Consider the following 18,177-nt stretch of genomic DNA (forward strand, 5'->3'; position numbering starts at 1 on the left):
TTTCGGGTCTGTGTGGTTTGCATACAGACTGAGAATCTAACAAGGGAGGTTTTTGCCATTTCTAAACTCCCATTAGGACAGGTGTTTTGCCTCATCAGGCCTTCACCTGGCCCAGTCCCCCAGTGGGTTGCATTTGCTTGTCTGGGTGCTCAAGGACAGAGCTTATGCCAGAGGCAATCACCCCTTAGGGCTACACTCCCCCTCATCTCACGGAGTCAGTTGAAACAAAGCTTTTCTCAAAGAGCTGCTTTCTCTGACAGAAAAGAAAACTTTACTCCTGGATAGTTCTGTTCTGCCCTGGCTGGGCTCTTTCCCCAGACAGCGTTCTGACTCGGCAGCACAACTGCTTCAGACACAGTTCAGCTTTACTGCTTTCCCAGAAAGGTCCTTACTCTGATAGGAAAGCTTTTTCTCAGATTTCTTTTTGCAGCTGTGGACCTATCAAGCCAGGACTTGTAGGAAAGCAGGCAACTGTGCTGTTCCCACTGGCTTTAGTTTTGGTTGTTCATTAGCAATCTTCCCCTGGGTCCTGCACCTTCCTGCCTCAGCTCTGTGCTCCAGGAAGTTTACAACTGCAGGAACCCTAGTATCCCAGAAATGCACTCCAACTCAGAGGCGCTGGCCAGTCACCTCTGGGTTTTTGGTCAGAAGCGAGGATACAATGCTAACAGTTTGCACGCTTCAGGGGATCTTTGCATTAGGACGATTAGGAGCACCTTTTCATTCTGAAATGCTCAAACAAAACCCTTGATGCCTCAGCTCGGCTGTAACTGAAAAGCTTGGCTTTTTTGCTTTTCTCAGGTAAAGTTTCCTGCCCTTTTGGGCTCTCTGTAGCTCTTTACCCACACTCTCCCAAGCATTTCCCTCAGGGTACTCTGACCAGCTTGAAGAGACAGAGCTTAGAAGAGGTTTTTAGGAACTTGTCCCTGCCTCCTGCATTGCAGGGAGGATTTTTAAAGCTTGAAAGAGAACTTAGAGAGGTTTTGCCGTCTTAAGAGGTTTGTTGTTTTCCCTTTGAGCTAATCACAGGTGGTCCCCATACTAATCTTCAGGTGATTCTAATTTTTGTCCTTCTGAGAAAGTTAAAGACTTTAGTTTTTAAGTTTGAGAGCTTTTAGTTTGAGAAAGATTAAGGCTTTTTAGAGAGATTTTTCCCCCCCAAGTTTTCCAAGAAAAGCTTTATAGTTTGAGAAAGATTTTTTTTCTTCCCAAAAGAGAAAGACCAACTTTTCCCAAAATTTCCCAACTTTAAACTTTGGCTTTTTACACCCCCATATTTGCCTCAGGGAGAAATCACTTTCTCCTGCCGCTTGGATTCAGCATTTCAGCTGTCCCCAGGTCAAGAAGCTTCCATAGGAAACTTTTTCTTCCCCAAAAGCTCAAAGAAGAGCTTTTTTTACTACCCATAAAGCCCAAAGAAAGATTTTTTTCCCAGTTTGCATTCATAGCCCCCAAAGTTAGAAAATTGTAGAGTTTTTCCGTCTAGTTGCCTTACTTATTTTTTCCTACACAATCTTACACTTCTAAGTTTTTCCTACACTATATTACTACCCTATGCCTTATACTTATTTTTCAGATAGAAATTGAGAAAGCGATACAAGATAGAAAATTTTGACAGAAGAGAATTTCGCTGCAGCATCAGACATCCTTCCAGTCCGCTTTCCTTTTCTCTCGAGGATAAAACCCCTGCCTCTCAATATATATAAAAAATATATATTTTCCATAACACCGGCATGCCTTATCCACTGGCAGGGCTGAACTCAGCACTTTCGCCAAAAACTCTGTAATAAAACTATTATTTTCCTTTATCTTTAGTCCCTATTACTTTGTCTTTAGTCCCTGTTCATTTGTCTTTAGTCCCCTCCTTTTTTTTTTTCTTTTTTCTTTAGTCCCTGTTCATGGCGCCATTCTGTGGGGCATTTACCCACCACCCCCACAGTTCCCCAGAGTTTTCTTGAGTGCGAGCAGCAGGAAATATTAGATAGAAGGATTTATTGCGGAGAATATCGCGGAGATAAACAGATAGAAAATAAAGGATAGCCTCGAGAGGGCCTGGAACCTATTCCAACGGGCCCCGACTGTCTCTGCCCCAGGGTTTTTATAGAGACGCCAAGGGGTGGAGCAAAAGACCTCCTCCCCCAGCACAGCCAAGTGCAGACCATCTCAGACACCTGCACTCAGGCCCGAGGTCCTAATCATCCTCTATGCGGACCTGCTGGGTAAAGCCACGAGGAACCCGAGAACGGGCTCCCACAAAAGAGTACTGTTTCACATTAACTTTTGTTATTGCTGCTCTCCTTGCTTCTGTTCAGCTCAAAAAATACTTTAGAGTTGGGCCATTGGTTGAATGGATTTTGTCTGTTTGTGTCACAGGAAAATAAAGTAGTCTTGCTTTCTCCTTTTCTTTCAGATTTGGAGTCAGATTATGAACCTCAAAAAATATCTCCAGACAATCATAATATAAGTCTACCCAAAGAGAGCATAAAGCATATAAGTAAAACTTTTGACCTCCAGAGTGCCAGTTTTAGTAATGGACTCAACTATAGTACATTCAAGGGACTACAGAGTTGTCAAGAAGGAAATGATGATCAAAAGATTACTAACAAGGAAAAAATGCCTACATATACCAACCAGATTCTTACTCACAATATAGAAAAAGCACATGAATGTAAAGAGTGTGGGAAGTACTTTGATTGTAGTTCAACTCTTATTCAGCATCAGACTATTCATATTGGAGAGAAAGCCTATGAATGTAACGAAGGTGTGAAGGCCTTGAGACTCCACCAACAGCTTACAAGACGTCGGAAATCTCACAATGGTGAGTTACCTTTGGAATGCAAGGAATGTGGTGAGTCTTTCAAGGATGTCTCCAGTCTTGTTCAACACAGGATTATTCATTCTGGTGTGAAACCATATGAATATGATGAATGTGGAAAAGCCTTTAATCATCACTCAAACTTCATGGAACATCAAAAAATTCATTCTGGTGAGAGACCCTTTCAGTGTAAGGAATGTGGAAAGGCCCTCAGTGTACTAGCACAGCTCATCATTCAGACCCAGAACAGTCATACTGGAGAAAAATCATTTCAATGTAAGCAGTGTGGCAGGGTACTCAGTAGTGGCTCATACTTTGTGCAACATCGGAGTATTCATTCAGATGAGAAACCCTTTGGGTGTAATATATGTGAGACGGCTTTTAGGCTTCAGGTATACCTTTCTGAGCATAAGAAAACTCACACTGATGAGAAACCTTTCAAGTGTAAGCTGTGTGGATCAGCTTTCAGACGTAAGTACCACCTTACTGAACATCAGAGTATTCATACTGATGTGAAACCATATCAGTGCAAAGAATGTGGGAAATTCTTTCGTCGACGTTCAAATTTTACTGTGCATCAGAGTATTCACACTAATGTGAAACCTTTCAATTGTAAACTCTGTGGGTCAGCCTTCAGACTTCAGTCCCTACTTACTCAACATCAAAGAATTCATACTGATGAAAAACCATATCAGTGCAAGGAATGTGGGAAATTCTTTCGTCGACGTTCAAATTTTACTGAGCATCAGAGTATTCACACTGGAAGGAAGCCCTTTGATTGTAAGGAATGTGGGAAAGTCTTTAGACTTAATATACATCTCATTCGCCACAAGAAATTTCATAGTGGTGAGAGATCTTTTGAATGTAAGGAGTGTGGAGAGGCCTTTCATCTTCGTGCCCATCTTAAGAGACATAAAATAATTCATACAGATCGAAAATTGTTTGAATGCAAGGAATGTGGGAAGTCCTTCAAGCGTGTCTCCACCCTTGTTCAACATAGGATTATTCATGTTGGTGTGAAACCATTTGAATGTAATGAGTGTGGGAAAGCCTTTAATCGTCGTTCAAACCTCACACAACATCAGAAAATTCATTCTGGTGAGAGACCCTTTCAGTGTAAGGAATGTGGAAAGGCCTTCACTGTTCTGGCACAGCTCACTCGGCACCAGAGCATTCATACTGGAGAGAAATCATTTGAATGTCAACAGTGTGGATCAGCTTTCAGACTTCATTACCAACTTACTCAACATCAGAAAATTCATACTGATGTGAAACCCTTTCAATGCAAGGTATGTGGAAAAGGCTTTGTTCGTGGTACAGGCCTTAGAATTCATGAAAGAACCCACACTGGTGAGAAGCCTTTTCAATGTAAAGAATGTGGGAAGGCCTTCCGAATTCAGTCCGAACTTACTCAACATCAGAGAATTCATACTGATGTGAAACCCTATCAATGTAGAGAATGTGGAAAAGGCTTTGTTCGTGGTAGAGGACTTCGAATTCATCAGAGAATCCACACTGGTGAGAAGCCCTTTCAATGTTCGGAATGTGGGGAAGCCTTTCGATATCACTACCAATTTCTTGGACATTTTAGAATTCATACTGGCAAGAATCCTTATGAATGTAAAGAATGTGGGAAATACTTTACTCGTGGTGAATACTTTAAAGCACATCAGAGAATTCACATGGGTGAGAAACCATACCAATGTTAAGAATGTGAAAAGACCTTTAGCTTGGTTTGGCATGCTAAAGTTCATGTTAATAAAAAGCCTATGGATGTAAAGAATGTGGGAAAGTCTTTATTGTAAAGGGTAAACTTACACAGCATCAGAAAATACATAATCATCAGGAATCCTATGCATGTAAGGAAGGTAGACAATCTTTTGTATGGAAATTTTACTGAACATCAGAGAACTCACATTGGTAAGACTGTGGCTTAAAAGAATGTGGAAAGAAGTTTAATTTGCCCTAGAATTGGTCAACATCAGAGTATTCATATACTCTTGTCAATGATATCTTTGTGAATGAGAATGGGGGAAGTCTGTTCATAGGTGATACTCTGTTGAGAATGTGTGAATGTCAAAAGTAATAGGGTCAGCATCATGTTCTTGATTTACTCTCATCTTGTTAATTGTATAAACATAATTCCTCAAACACTACTTACCCAGGACAGTCAGTTTAGGGAGAACAGTTATTGGAACTAGGTTTATCTCAGGCACTTTCCTTGTCACCATTCCTGTCCTATGGCTCCTGTCATATTAGACTGAGTGTTTATGCATAATTTGTTAATGGCAAGCACAGTACCAGCCAAAGTTGTGGAGAAAAGGGTTATAATAAATAATAAAATTCTTGAAGGAATATTTGGCTCATTCCCATGTTCTGTAAAATAGCTTTTACATTGCTCGCCCTTTTATTGGCATTACTATAACTCATGAAAGGCAAAATTGTATTGCTGATAGTTTCAAAAACATGCATTCATCCACTATTAAATTTTAAATACCATCATTCTGGATAAAATCTGGTGAATGAAAGGATTTTCATTGAGAATTCATAACTTACATATTTGTGTGGAGATGTTCAAAATACAGCTGTTTATGAACAAGTACTTTTTAAAGGGGTTAAACCCATAAATATTTGAAAGGATAATATTCTGTAATTTATGCTCTCTGCCCAGATGTTAAGATAAACTATACATTTGTGACAGGACAAGAATTTGCCATCTTTGATGGAGAATATTGTGGGAAATTACCCAAATCTGTTCTCAGATCCTGAGGTCAAGATACCCCTGCTAATTTATCTTGACTTCTGTTAATTAGCCTGCTTGGACAAAAACTCCCACTTCAGCTGCTAAGAAGGATAATAGGATGTGGTTTTTGCTCTAAATGCTTGACGCTACACTTGAGTCCTGAATACCTGAGTATAGTCCCAGCCAACTGCAATAAGGACTTTTGGTTGGCTATAGATTGTGTCTGAGTGGTCTTCTCTGGTGAGCTTCCCATAAAAAATTAATGAAAATAACCAAATTGGAACCATTTATAGTCAACAACATACTTTAGTATCCTCACCTAGATTCAAAATTGTTAACAATTTCCTATATCAATCCTATTTTTCTGTATTTGTGGGTATTTGGGGCTGTACTGTTAAGAATACATTTAGAGTCAGGTGAAATAGTGCATGCCTGAAACTCAATAATGGGAAAGCTGAGGTAGAAGGATCAAGAGTTGGAGGCAAATCTAGCTACATAGTAACTTCAAGTCCAACTTTGGCTGTATAGAGACCCTTTATAAAAAATTTGCAGATATGATTTTTTATCCCTTACTACATCAGCCAAGATGGAATGTCATCCCTACCACAGAAGTGATCCAGGATTTTACAACATTGAGAAATTTGTCATTGACTTTCCAGCTGCCTTTTTTGCAAAATGTATGTATTCTAAGGAGAATACACTACAGATAGGGATTTGCCCTTGCTCTGTCCTTTATTAAATTTTAGTTTTGATTAAACTCAGGGACTTGTGGGTAGTAGGAACATGCTCAATCATCAAACTACATTCCCAGCCCTTAGCCACTGTATCTTCTATCCAAGGGAAGTTAAGTTCAGATGAAACATTTTGAGTAAGAACACATTGCAGATTCTCTAGCATGTTGCAACATGTCCAGAAACATTTAGGTGTCAGGGTAACACATTATTGAAATTAAGCTTGGTCATTTGAGTAAATGGGGGGGGGGGGTATGCCAGAGTTCTAAAAGGTCTAATTTGTGGATAAGAAATCTGTGGAGACTATTGCTTCCAAATATTTACAGATATGGATACTGTAATCCTGATTAAAATATAAATAATAATTGAAATTGACCTCTGAATGAATAGTGTAATAATGTTAACATTCAAGTTGTGTGGTCTAACTGATGCTACTATACTAAATACAAAATTAGTACCATTCAGAGTAAGCAAGAAGCCAAGACTGTCACCTTGTTTTTGTTGACACTTTAGCCCCAAGTACATACACTGTCCCTAGCACATGAGGAATTGACAAAGTTGAAAAAAGTATTCAAGTAAAGAAGCTATATAAGAAACAATCCCTAAACCCCATTAAATGGCATCTGCATGTATGTAAATGCATTTTCTGTGTGCTTGGTTCCGGAGTGGGCCACAAGAGGGCACCAGATTCCCCCTGGAACTGGAGTCAAAGACTCCATGTGAGTCACCATATGTGAGACTGAACATGTGTCCTCTCAACAAAGTGCACCAAACTTGCTTTTAACTGATGAACAGTCTCTCCAGCCCCATAATTTTAAAGTAACAAGGGAATATTATTTTTTTCAAGAGCATAAATTTACATCGATTTTTCTACATTTATGTTTCTACAATCACTTGAATTTGATATTTTACTGGATTCTAAAAGTATATTGTTACGGTGGTGTCTGAAAATTTTACCTCCTGTTAGTGCCTATCTGAATAATACCTTCAAGTGTCTGATTTTCTGGGGAGAGGTTGTTCGGATTCAAGTTCATCATTTTGAAAAGATTTGTCTAGAAGAAAATTCAATAATTGGTAACATTGAGCATTTTATTGATGATGTCTTATCACCTTGCAAGATAGTGTCTTGTAATGCTGGTGTTTAGTAGAAGCATATATAGACATGTATGCAAGGTATATCTACCGAGTGTGGTCATGTGTGTGGTATGGAAACAGATGGACATGTATACGTGTTTTCACAATGCAAGTAGTTACTGAACAAGCAATAGCCAGTGACCTATATTATTGGAAAATTCAAAACCCACCATTCTTTGAACAGAGTAGAGAAACTTCTCCCAGCCAGAAAGGATCACTGAAAGACAATGCAGTCAGGATAGAATGGAATTTCTCTAGGCCCTTTTTAGAAGGATTATAAACAACTGCTATAAAGATTGCCTCTTTTACCCAGTCAATCCCAGGTATTAGAAAAAAGGTTATTATAGCCCAACTGCTATAAAAATTGCCTCTTTCACCCAGTCAATCCCAGGTATTAGAAAAAAAAGGTTATCATAGCCCCTGCAGCTTTACTGGAGGCCTAACTGGTCCTAGGGATCGTAAGTGATCCCAAGTGGGACACTACCCACTGTCCACCAATACTCCTTAAAGCCCACTCAACAGCTCCCCCTCCTCTGGGCATCATACTCTAGCCCATAGTCTAGGCTGGTCCTAGGGACCCTAAGAAAATCACCACCTACCACCAGCTAACACTCTTTAAAGACCACCAAACAACTCCAGACTCCACCCCATACCCTGGGCTCCATATTTCTGCCTACAACTTTGAAAGAAGACTTAGGCTTTACCAGAGGCCATGCCAGTAGTTATAGGGGCCCAAGGCTGGAAGACCAGAGAGGAAACAACCAAGGAACAAAACATCAATCCAACAAAGACAAACGCAGGAATCAACAGCTAGACCTATAACCACCCCTAAATTAGGCTGCCTAAATGCCAGTGTCAATAACGGAAAGGGCAATATATCACCACCAGAAACCATCTACCCTACAACAGCAAGACCAAAGCATTCCAATGTGGCTGAAACACAAGAAAACAATCATAAAATAACTTTATGAAGGTGATAGAGATCCTTAAAGAGGAAATGAGGAAGATAATCCCTTAAAGAAATTGAGGAAAAGACACAAAAAAAATGGAGGAAATAAATGAATCTCTTTAAGAAAGCCAAGAAAAAACAAACAGGTGAAGGAAATGGTTCAACACCTAGAAATGAAAATAGAAGCAATAAAACACAAACAGGGAATTCTGGAAATGCAAACTCTGAGTAAGCAAACAGGAACTACAGATGCAAGCAGCACCAACAGAATACAAGAGATGGAAGAGAGAATCTCAGGTATTAAAAATATGATAGAGGAAATAGATTCATTGGTCAAAGAAAATGTTAAATCTAAAAAATTCCTAACACAAAACATCCAGGAAATCTGGGACACTATGAAAAAAAAAAACAATCCTAAGAATAATAGGAATAGAAGGAGAAGAATCCCAGCTCAAAGGCCCAGAAAATATATTGAACAAAATCATAGAAGAAAATTTGCCCAACCTAAAAAAGGACATGCTTATAAAGGTACAAGAAGATTACAGAACATGAAATAGATTGGACCAGAAAAAAAATGTCCCCTCACCACATAATAATCAAAATACTGAAAGTACAGAATATAAAGAAGGAGTATTAAAAGCTGCAAAGGAAAAAGGCCAAGTAACATATAAAGGCAGACCTATCAGAATTACACGTGACTTTTCAATGGGGACTCTTAAAGCTAGGAAGGGGCTGGACAGATGTTTAACAGACTCTAAAAGAACATGAATGCCAGCTCAGACTACCATACCCAGCAAAACTTTCAATCATTGTACATGAAGAAAACAAAATATTTCATGAAAAAGTCAAACGTAAACAATATCTATCCACAAATCCAGCCCTGTAGAAAGTACTAGAAGGAAAACTCCAACCCAAGGAAGTTAGCTGTACCCACAACAACACAGACAATAGATAACCCCACAGCAGCAATTCCCATTGAATTCCCATTGAAGGAAAACACACACACACACACACACACACACACACACACACAAAATCACCACCACCAACAAAAAATAACAGGACACAACCAGTCCCCAGGAACCCCTACCCATCGCTGCCCCAGTAACTGGTCAGTAGAGAAGACTCCTGTGGGGAGGCTCCCCCACCAAAACCCCCTATTGGACCCTGCAATCTACAAGACCCATACCCTACCCCAAACCTACCCATCCCTGTGTGATCCCAGTGGCTTCCTCAGACACAGAATCTGCCAGCTCTAATTGGACCAAGAACTCTCTTGGGACCAAGCATGGCTTTCTGAGACACAGAATCCACCAGCTCCAATTAGACAAAGGGCTAAGATTGGACCCAGAGTGGCCCCCTGAGACACAGATAAAGCAAGCACAGATTGGACCAAGAGCAGCTCGCTCAGACACAGGCACCTCTTGCACCTATTAGAAAAAGAGATGGGTAGACCAGTGCAAAAATACATATAATAACATAAAGAGCACTATGGCATCACCAGAACCTAGCAGTTCTATAACAGCAAGACCTGAACATCACAACATAGAAGAAGCAGAAGAAAGCAACCTTAAAAATAACCTTATGAAGATGATAAAGGCCTTTAAAGAGGAAATGAAAGCCGGGCGGTGGTGGCATATGCCTTTAATCCCAGCACTTGGGAGGCAGAGGCCGGTGGATCTCTGTGAGTTTGAGGCCAGCCTGGGCTACCAAGTGAGTTCCAGGAAAGGCGCAAAGCTACACAGAGAAACCCTGTCTCGGGAAAAAAAAAAAAAAAAAAGGAAATGAAAAATTCCCTTAAAGAAATTGAGGAAAAGACAAACAAAATTTGGAAGAAATCAATAAATTCCTTAAAGAAATCCAAGAAAACCATGAAAAAGCAATTAAACATGTGAAGGAAACAGTTCAAGACCTGAAAATTGAAATAGAAACAATGAAGAAGACACAAACAGAGGGAATGCTGGAAATAGAAAATCTGAATAAACAAACAGGAACTACAAATGCAAGCATAACCAACAGAATACAAGAGATGGAAGAGAGAATCACTAGCATAGAAGATACAATAGAGGAAATAGGTTTGTCAGTCAAAGAAAACACCAAAGCCAAAAAAGTCATAACACAAAAGAAAAATCTGGGACATCATAAAAAGGCCAACTAAGAATAATAGGGATAGAAGAAGAATACCAACTCAAAGCCACAGAAAATATATTCAAAAAAATCATAGAAGAAAACTTTCCCAACCTAAAGAAGGAAATACCTATGAAGATACAAGAAGCTTATAGAGCACCAAATAGACTAGACCCCTCAAAATAAGTCCCCTTGCCACATAATAATTAAATCACTAAACATACAGAATAAAGAAATATTATTAAAAGAAGCAAAGGAAAAAGGCCAAGTGACCTATAAAGGCAGACCCATCAAAATAACACCCGACTTCTCAATGGAGACTTTTGAAAGCCAGAAGGTCCTGGACAAATGCAATGCAGACACTAAGAGACCACAGATGCCATCCCAGACTACTATAAAAAGCAAAACTTTCAATCACCATAGACAGAATAAACAAGACATTCCAAGATAAAACCAGATTTAAACAATATCTATCTACAAATCTAGCCCTACAGAAAGCACTAGAAGAAAAACTTCAACCTAAGGAAGTCAGATGCACCCATGAAAACACAGGCAATAGATAACCCCACTGCAGCAATTCCCAAAGAAGAGAAACACACACACACTACCACCAAAAGATAACAGGAATTAACAATCACTGGTCATTAATATTTCTTAATATCAATGGACTCAATTCACCTATAAAAAGACACAGGCTAACAGAATGGATAAGAAATCAGGATCCATCCTTCTGCTGCATACAAGAAACACACCTCAACATCAAAGACAGACACTACCTCAGAGTAAAAGGCTAGGAAGAGACTTTCCAAACTGTTGGACTTAAGAAGCAAGCTGGTGTAGCTATCTCAATATGTAACAAAATAGATTTCAAGCTAAAATCAATCAAACGAGATCGGGAAGGACATTACATATTCATCACAGGAAAAATAAACCAAGATGAAGTCTCCATTATGAACATTTATGTCCCAAATACAAGGACACTCACATATGTAAAAGAAATATTGCTAAAGTTTAAATCACACATCAAACCCCACACATTAATAGTGAGAGACTTCAACACCCCACTTTCACCAATGGACAGAACTGCTAGACAGAAACTTAACAGAGAAATAAGGGATCTAACAGGTGTTATGACTCAAATGGACTTAATAGATATCTACAGAACATTCCACCCTAACAAAAAAGAATATACCTTCTTCTCAGCACCCCATGGAACCTTCTCTAAAAATCAACCACATACTCGGTCGCAGAGCAAATCTCAACAGATACAAAAAATTAGAATAACCTGTATTTTATTGGACCACCATGGCTTAAAGTTAGATTTCAACAACAACAAAAATTACAGAAAGCCTACAATCGCATGGAAACTGAATAATGCCCAAATGAAACACCAATGGGTTAAGGAAGAAATAAAGAAATTAAAGACTTCCTAGAATTCAATGAAAATGAATGTACTACATACCCAAACTTATGGGACACTATGAAAGCATTGCTAAGAGGAAAATTCATAGCACTAAATGCCCACATAAAGAAGCTGGAGAAATCTCACACTAGCAACTTAACAGTACACCTAAAAGCTCTAGAACAAAAAGAAGCAAACTCACTCAGGAGGAATAGATGCCAGGAAATAATCAAATTGAGGGCTGAAATCAATAAAGTAGAAACAAAGAGAACAATACAAAAAAATCAATGAAACAAAGAGTTGGTTCCTTGAGAAAATCAACAAAATAGACAAGCCCTTATCCAAACTAACCAAAAGGCAGAGAGAGCACATCCAAATTAACAAAATCAGAAATGAAAAGGGAGACATAACAACAATGAGGAAATCCAGAGAATCATCAGGTCATACTTCAAAAACCTGTACTCCACAAAATTGGAAAATCTAAAAGAAATGGATAATTTTCTGGATAGGTACCACATACCAAAATTAAATCAAGACCAGATAAACCATTTAAATAGACCTATAACCCCTAAGGAAATACAAACAGTCATTAAAAGTCTCCCAACCAAAAAAAGCCCAGGACCAGACTGATTCAGTGCAGAATTCTACCAGATTTTCAAAGAAGAGCTAATACCAATACTCTTCAAATTGTTCCACACAATAGAAACAGAAGGAACACAACCAAACTCTTTTTATGAGGCTACAGTTACCCTGATATCCAAACCACACAAAGATGCAACGAAGAAAGAGAATTACAGACCAATCTCCCTCATGAACATCGATGTAAAAATACTCAATAAATACTGGCAAACCAAATCCAAGAACATGATCAAGTAGGCTTCATCCCAGAGATGCAAGAATGGTTCAACATATGAAAATCTGTCAATGTAATACACCATATAAACAAACTGAAAGAAAAAAAAAACATGATCATCTCATTAGATGCTGAAAAAGCCTTTGACAAAATTCAACACCCCTTCATGATAAAGGTCTTGGAGAGATCAGGAATACAAGTACATACCTAAACATAATAAAGGCAATTTACAGCAAGCTGACAGCCAACATCAAGTTAAATGGAGAGAAACTCAAAGCGATTCCACTAAAATCAGCAACAAGACAAGGCTGTCCACTTTCCCCATATCTATTCAATATAGTACTTGAAGTCCTAGCTAGAGCAATAAGACAACAAAAGGAGATCAAGGGAATTCAAATTGGAAAGGAAGAAGTCAAACTTTTGCTATTTGCAGATGATATGATAGTATACATAAGTGACCCCAAAAATTCTACAAGGTAACTCCTACAGCTGATAAACACCTTCAGTAATGTGGCAGGATACAAGATTAACTAAAAAAATCAGTAGTCCTCCTATATATAAACAATAAATGGGCTGAGAAAGAAATCAGAGAAACATCACCCTTTACAATAGCCATAAATAATATAAAATATCTTGGGGTAACTCTAAGCAAGTGAAAGACTTGTGTGACAAGGAGGTGGGAATGGGTGGTGGGTTGGGGGAGAGGCTGGAGGGGTGGGAGGAGGGAAGAGGGAGATCTGTGATTGGTATGTAAAATGAATAAAAAATTTCTGAAAAAATAACAGGAATTAACAATCACTGGTTATTAATATCAATATCAATTAACTCAATTCAATAAGACATAGGCTAGCAGAATGTGTATAAAAACAGGATCCATCCTTCTGTTGCATACAAGGAACATACCTCAATGTCAAAGATAGACATTACCTCAGAGTAAAATATCAGAAAGTGGACCTAAGAAGCAAGTTGGTGTAGCTATCCTAATATCTAACAAAATAGACTTCAAACCAAAAATAATCAAAAGAGATAGAAAAGGACATTTCATACTCATCAAAGGAAAAATCCACCAAGATAATGTCTCAATTCTGAACATCTATGCCCCAAATTCGAGAGCACCAACATTTGTAAAAGAAGCATTACTAAAGCTTACATCAAACCTCACACATTAATAGTAGGAGACTTCATACTATGAAAACGTGGCACCTTCATGGGAAATTTTATTAATAGAAATGGGGCAGAAGAAAGAGAAAGCAGGCAGGGTCTGAGGAGAGGAGAAGAAAAAGAGAGAGAAAAGGAAGGCAGAAGGCATGCACTACCTCATGGTGAGAAAGGAAGGAAGAGAGAGAGGAAGGAAGAGAGAGAGAAGGTTTTCTCTTAAAGAGGACTTTATGTAAGATGACATCAGGATGCTCAGTGGGTCTGAATGCTAACACTAAAGCCCTTCAGTAAGGACCCTTTCACCAAAAAAAAAAAAAAAAAAAAAAAGGAAGGAAGGAAGAGGGTTGAGGCTTTGAGGCTTTCTATTCTGATTATTCTCCAAAGAGGTATCCCTTTTAGTAACAAAATAATAACAATCTTTCCTTAAATGTCCCAACTTTCCACAGTTAAAGAATCTTGTATTCTGAGATCTAAGACCTTTAGCTAAAGCTTGTCCAGTTTTATTAACATTATATTCTGTGGATCCAATATCAGCAGTAGCTCTGATCCATTCCTCTAATGGAGCTCCCTGAGTCTTCAAAGGCCTTATAACCTTTTGACACTCTGTATTAGCATTCCCAAAAGTCAAAGATTCAATTAAAACCTGTCTGACATCAGCATCAACTACTGCTCTGTGCACTGCTGAAGTTAATCTTTGCAAAAAAGTCAGTGTAGGCTTCCCTGCACTTTGTGCGATTTTTGTGAAGGAGGTAGTTCTTTTCCCTGACTCCTGTATCCCACTAAAGCCACTAAACAACACTGCACAATAATGGCATTATCAAACTGTACCTGTCTTTGTAAATCAGCATACTGACCCTGTAGGGAAAAGGGACTGGCTAAAAAAACACACCCTGTCCCTGGAGCCCAGAACTAGGGAAAGATGGCTCAGGTCAGGGCAGAAAGAAATATAGTTGGCTCAGTCAGATCAGAGGCATCTCTGCCCCTGGCCAACTGACTTGTGAAATCAACCAATCACAGAGCAGGACAGTAGAACCCTGGGCTCCAAGTCAACCTCTGGTTGACTCCATCCCCCAAGGCATCCTCTGTAAACCACCCTGCCTGGTCAGTTTTTTAAAAAAGGCTGTAGAGGTAGCTACTCTCTTGGACTTCTCAAAAGAGTTTTGGGTGTGAAGATCTTCATTCACTGGCATAGAGAAGATCCTTGCTGAGACATCCCTCAGTGGACAAAAAAAGGGGGAGCTGAAAGAGCAGAGCAAGAAGGAGCTGAACAGAAGATCTTTGCTGAGACGTCCCTCAGTGGAAAGAGCAAGAGAGAGCTGAAAAAGAGCCAGAGGAGATTGTACATTTCTGCAGGGGTTTCCCCTTTTGTAGAGTGAAGCAAAAGAAGCAACATCTTAGGCCAGAGAAGCAGAGCTCTGCTAGGAAGCTCCCTTAAGTGGGGACTGAGCAAAGCTCAGCTGTAGTACCTCTCCAGGAGAGGAGCAGGATTCCTATATCCTGCAGGGAGACCATCGCCCATCACACCCAGGTATACCCTGACTTTCTTGAACAGTCAGGATACCATTCCCTGCTGAAGGAGTTCCAGGTCTGACTTTCACGAGAAGTCAGAAAAATTTTCCTTCCAGGGTTGGGCTGCTTCTTTGCAGTTCCAGCCATCAGAGCTATGCTGAACAGCTCCAGATGTCTGGGACACCTTCAGGGCAGAGCTGTTGTTCTGAGCAGCTCAAGGTGTCTGGGATACCTCACCCTCCAGGGCTGAACTGTCTCCTTGCAGTTCCAGCTGTCAGAGCAGTCCTAAGCAGCTCAAGGTGTTGCCTGACTCCCCAGGTAGTCAGGACACCTTTCCCCAGAGTTGTTGCAACAAATTTACTTACATTGTTGGTGCCGAAACCCAGAACCAAACCCATAGAGTCACAACCAATTTATTTACAGACCCTCCCTAATAATTGATCCTTTATTATATTCACTCCTCTAGTATGGTTACACTGTTCTATGGCTGTTGCTTCCTCTCTCCACCAAGCAAGCCATTGTAATTGAGGACCAGCTTCTGGTATAGCTGCCATGAGGTCCTTCCAGTCTTGTGGAATAACTCTATTCTGAGTAACCCAGTTATTTCAAACCTGTCTTACATAGGGTGAGTGCATCCCATATGCCACCACTGCTTCTTTAAATCTTTTCAGATCTGCCATGTCTATAGGTCTCCAATTAATCTGAACATAATCTTGAGGATATGGATTATTGGCAGGCATTTGCTGTATAGTGATTGGGAACACCTGTGGGGGTGTTCTTATGCCCTTAGGCAACCATTCCTCAATTCCATCATAGGGTGGTATGGTAGGTCCACAATTAATCATTTTCCTTTCTTCTTTTGGAAAATTTCTTTTCTTTCCTCTTTTTCTATTGGAAATTTTCCTTTTTAGTTCTTTCTCTTTCCATTTTCTCTACTGATAATGCTCCTGATTATGTTTCCAGTAAAGTGAAACTTTTTTTTGCAAATTACAACATAAAATACATTACAGGGATACCATATAGTCCTACAGGACAAGCAATTGTTGAAAGATCTAATTGCACATTAAAGAAGATGCTTGCTAAACAGAAGGGGCATATGAAGCTCTCCAAAGATAGACTGCATAATGTTTACTAACTTCAAATTTTGTAAATGCTATGAAACAGGGATAACAGCTGCTGAAAAGACATTGAATTGTGGGGAAAAAAACCCTGCTAAATTGGGTCAGCCAGTATATTATAAAGATGTTTTAACATCAAAACGGAATCTAGGGAAAGTGTTAAGATGGGATTGATGGTAGACAAAAGGTTGTGGAGCCCATAAAAACTGATAAAAAAAAATCCTGCATGAGCAACAGGGGTCTCTTGGAAGCTTTGACTCTATTTTCTCGCAAGATAATGGGTCCTGGGAACTTACCTCTAGTTTTGCTTTTGTAAAACTGCTTGCTTGCTGCAGATGATCAAGGCATCTACAAGATGACTGCTGTAGAAGTTAGGCACTGCTCACACAAAGGCAAGATATGACTCCCTAACTGGGACCCCAATATGCTATAACTGTGCAACTTCATATTTTTTCCTTTATTAGCCCTGTATGGATTGGGGCCACATCCAGAGAATTCTGAGTCTTTGATGTGGCATTGTTAAGTAACTTTAATAAAGCCTCTTATTTATTTAAAAAAACTTTAATGTTCAGACTGGTGAATCTCTGAACAAGGCCAGACCCATAACATTCAGTAAGAAAATGAAACAACTGTCAAGTGACTTGAATGATTTGGGAAGGATAAAGAGAATTCTAAATCCAACCTTATGAAGAGTTTCAAGGCAAAACCAAAACAACACACAGAAAAAAAAGGAGAAGCAGGATCCATATTCTTCTACACAGAGGAACAGCAGCAGCCATGAGCTGGACAGGAGGGCTCTGTGGCTGATGACAGACCTTGAATGGGCTGCTGTAGAGAATGTGGAGACACCTCCCCAATGTCCACAAACTCAGTTCTTCGAGATTTTAGTAAATCACTACACCCTTTGATGCTGTGCTGGCAAGTAGCCTGTGCCAGCCACTTACCCTGGGCTGCCCAGTGATCCTGTGCAAACCACTGACCCTGTGCCAGCTCTACCCTGTTCCAATCTCTTTGTTTCCGGACTTTTAGACTCTCTGGAACACAGTGTCCATGACCAGGTGCATATGTTTAATAGTAGCTGGTATCCAGTCAGTGTCAAATATCAGAGTCCCACACTTAGACCTAAGAATAAATACTATTGCAAAATAGGTCTGAGATCTGATGATGTCAAAAAGCACACATGCATTTATGGTAAGGAGGCCTGCATTTATTCCAGGGGCTGTTACATTGATTTGAATTGGAATCGACAATAATGTGACATTCTCTGACATTCCCCAGGCCATTGACTCTAAGGAAGCTTCACAAATGTTGATATTTTCACTCCTGGCCCACACAGAACTTTTACATATAAATGAATGGCAAGGCTTATTGAATTCAGGTTCATGGACATCTGGGGCATGTCTCCACACTTTATGTATCATCATCCAGGTAAGGGCCAGTGGAAGCAGAAGACCTTAATATGTATTTAAGATATTCTGGGGCTGGGATATGGCTCAGCAGCTAAATAGTCTTGGTGCCATGCCTGACCAACTGAGTTGGATCCCCAGACTCACATGGTGTAACATAAGCTCTGATTCCCACAAGTTGTCTTCTGATAGCCAAATGCTATACACTCCCCTGCCACACACACATACACAA

General features: G+C 39.6%; 2 protein-coding genes across 6 annotated transcripts in view; both read left to right on the plus strand.

The window, feature by feature from the left end:
• LOC128094941 (zinc finger protein 60-like) overlaps positions 1–6,664 on the plus strand; it is a 65,298-nt gene extending 58,634 nt beyond the window's left edge. For all 5 annotated transcript variants that reach the window (XM_052713548.1, XM_052713545.1, XM_052713549.1 and 2 more), the window contains one exon: positions 2,411–6,664. In XM_052713548.1, the coding sequence (XP_052569508.1) occupies positions 2,411–4,524 (2,114 nt within the window). In that variant the 3' untranslated portion in view covers positions 4,525–6,664. The remainder of the gene's footprint in view (positions 1–2,410) is intronic.
• The window catches only part of LOC128094942 (zinc finger protein 60-like), a 70,275-nt gene that overhangs the window by 14,258 nt on the left and 37,840 nt on the right, over positions 1–18,177 (plus strand). The gene's annotated exons all lie outside the window — the stretch shown is intronic.

The sequence above is a fragment of the Peromyscus californicus genome, unplaced genomic scaffold, assembly GCF_007827085.1.
Source record: "Peromyscus californicus insignis strain IS unplaced genomic scaffold, ASM782708v3 Scaffold_4__1_contigs__length_199733344, whole genome shotgun sequence".
NCBI classification, from domain to species: Eukaryota; Metazoa; Chordata; class Mammalia; order Rodentia; family Cricetidae; genus Peromyscus; species Peromyscus californicus.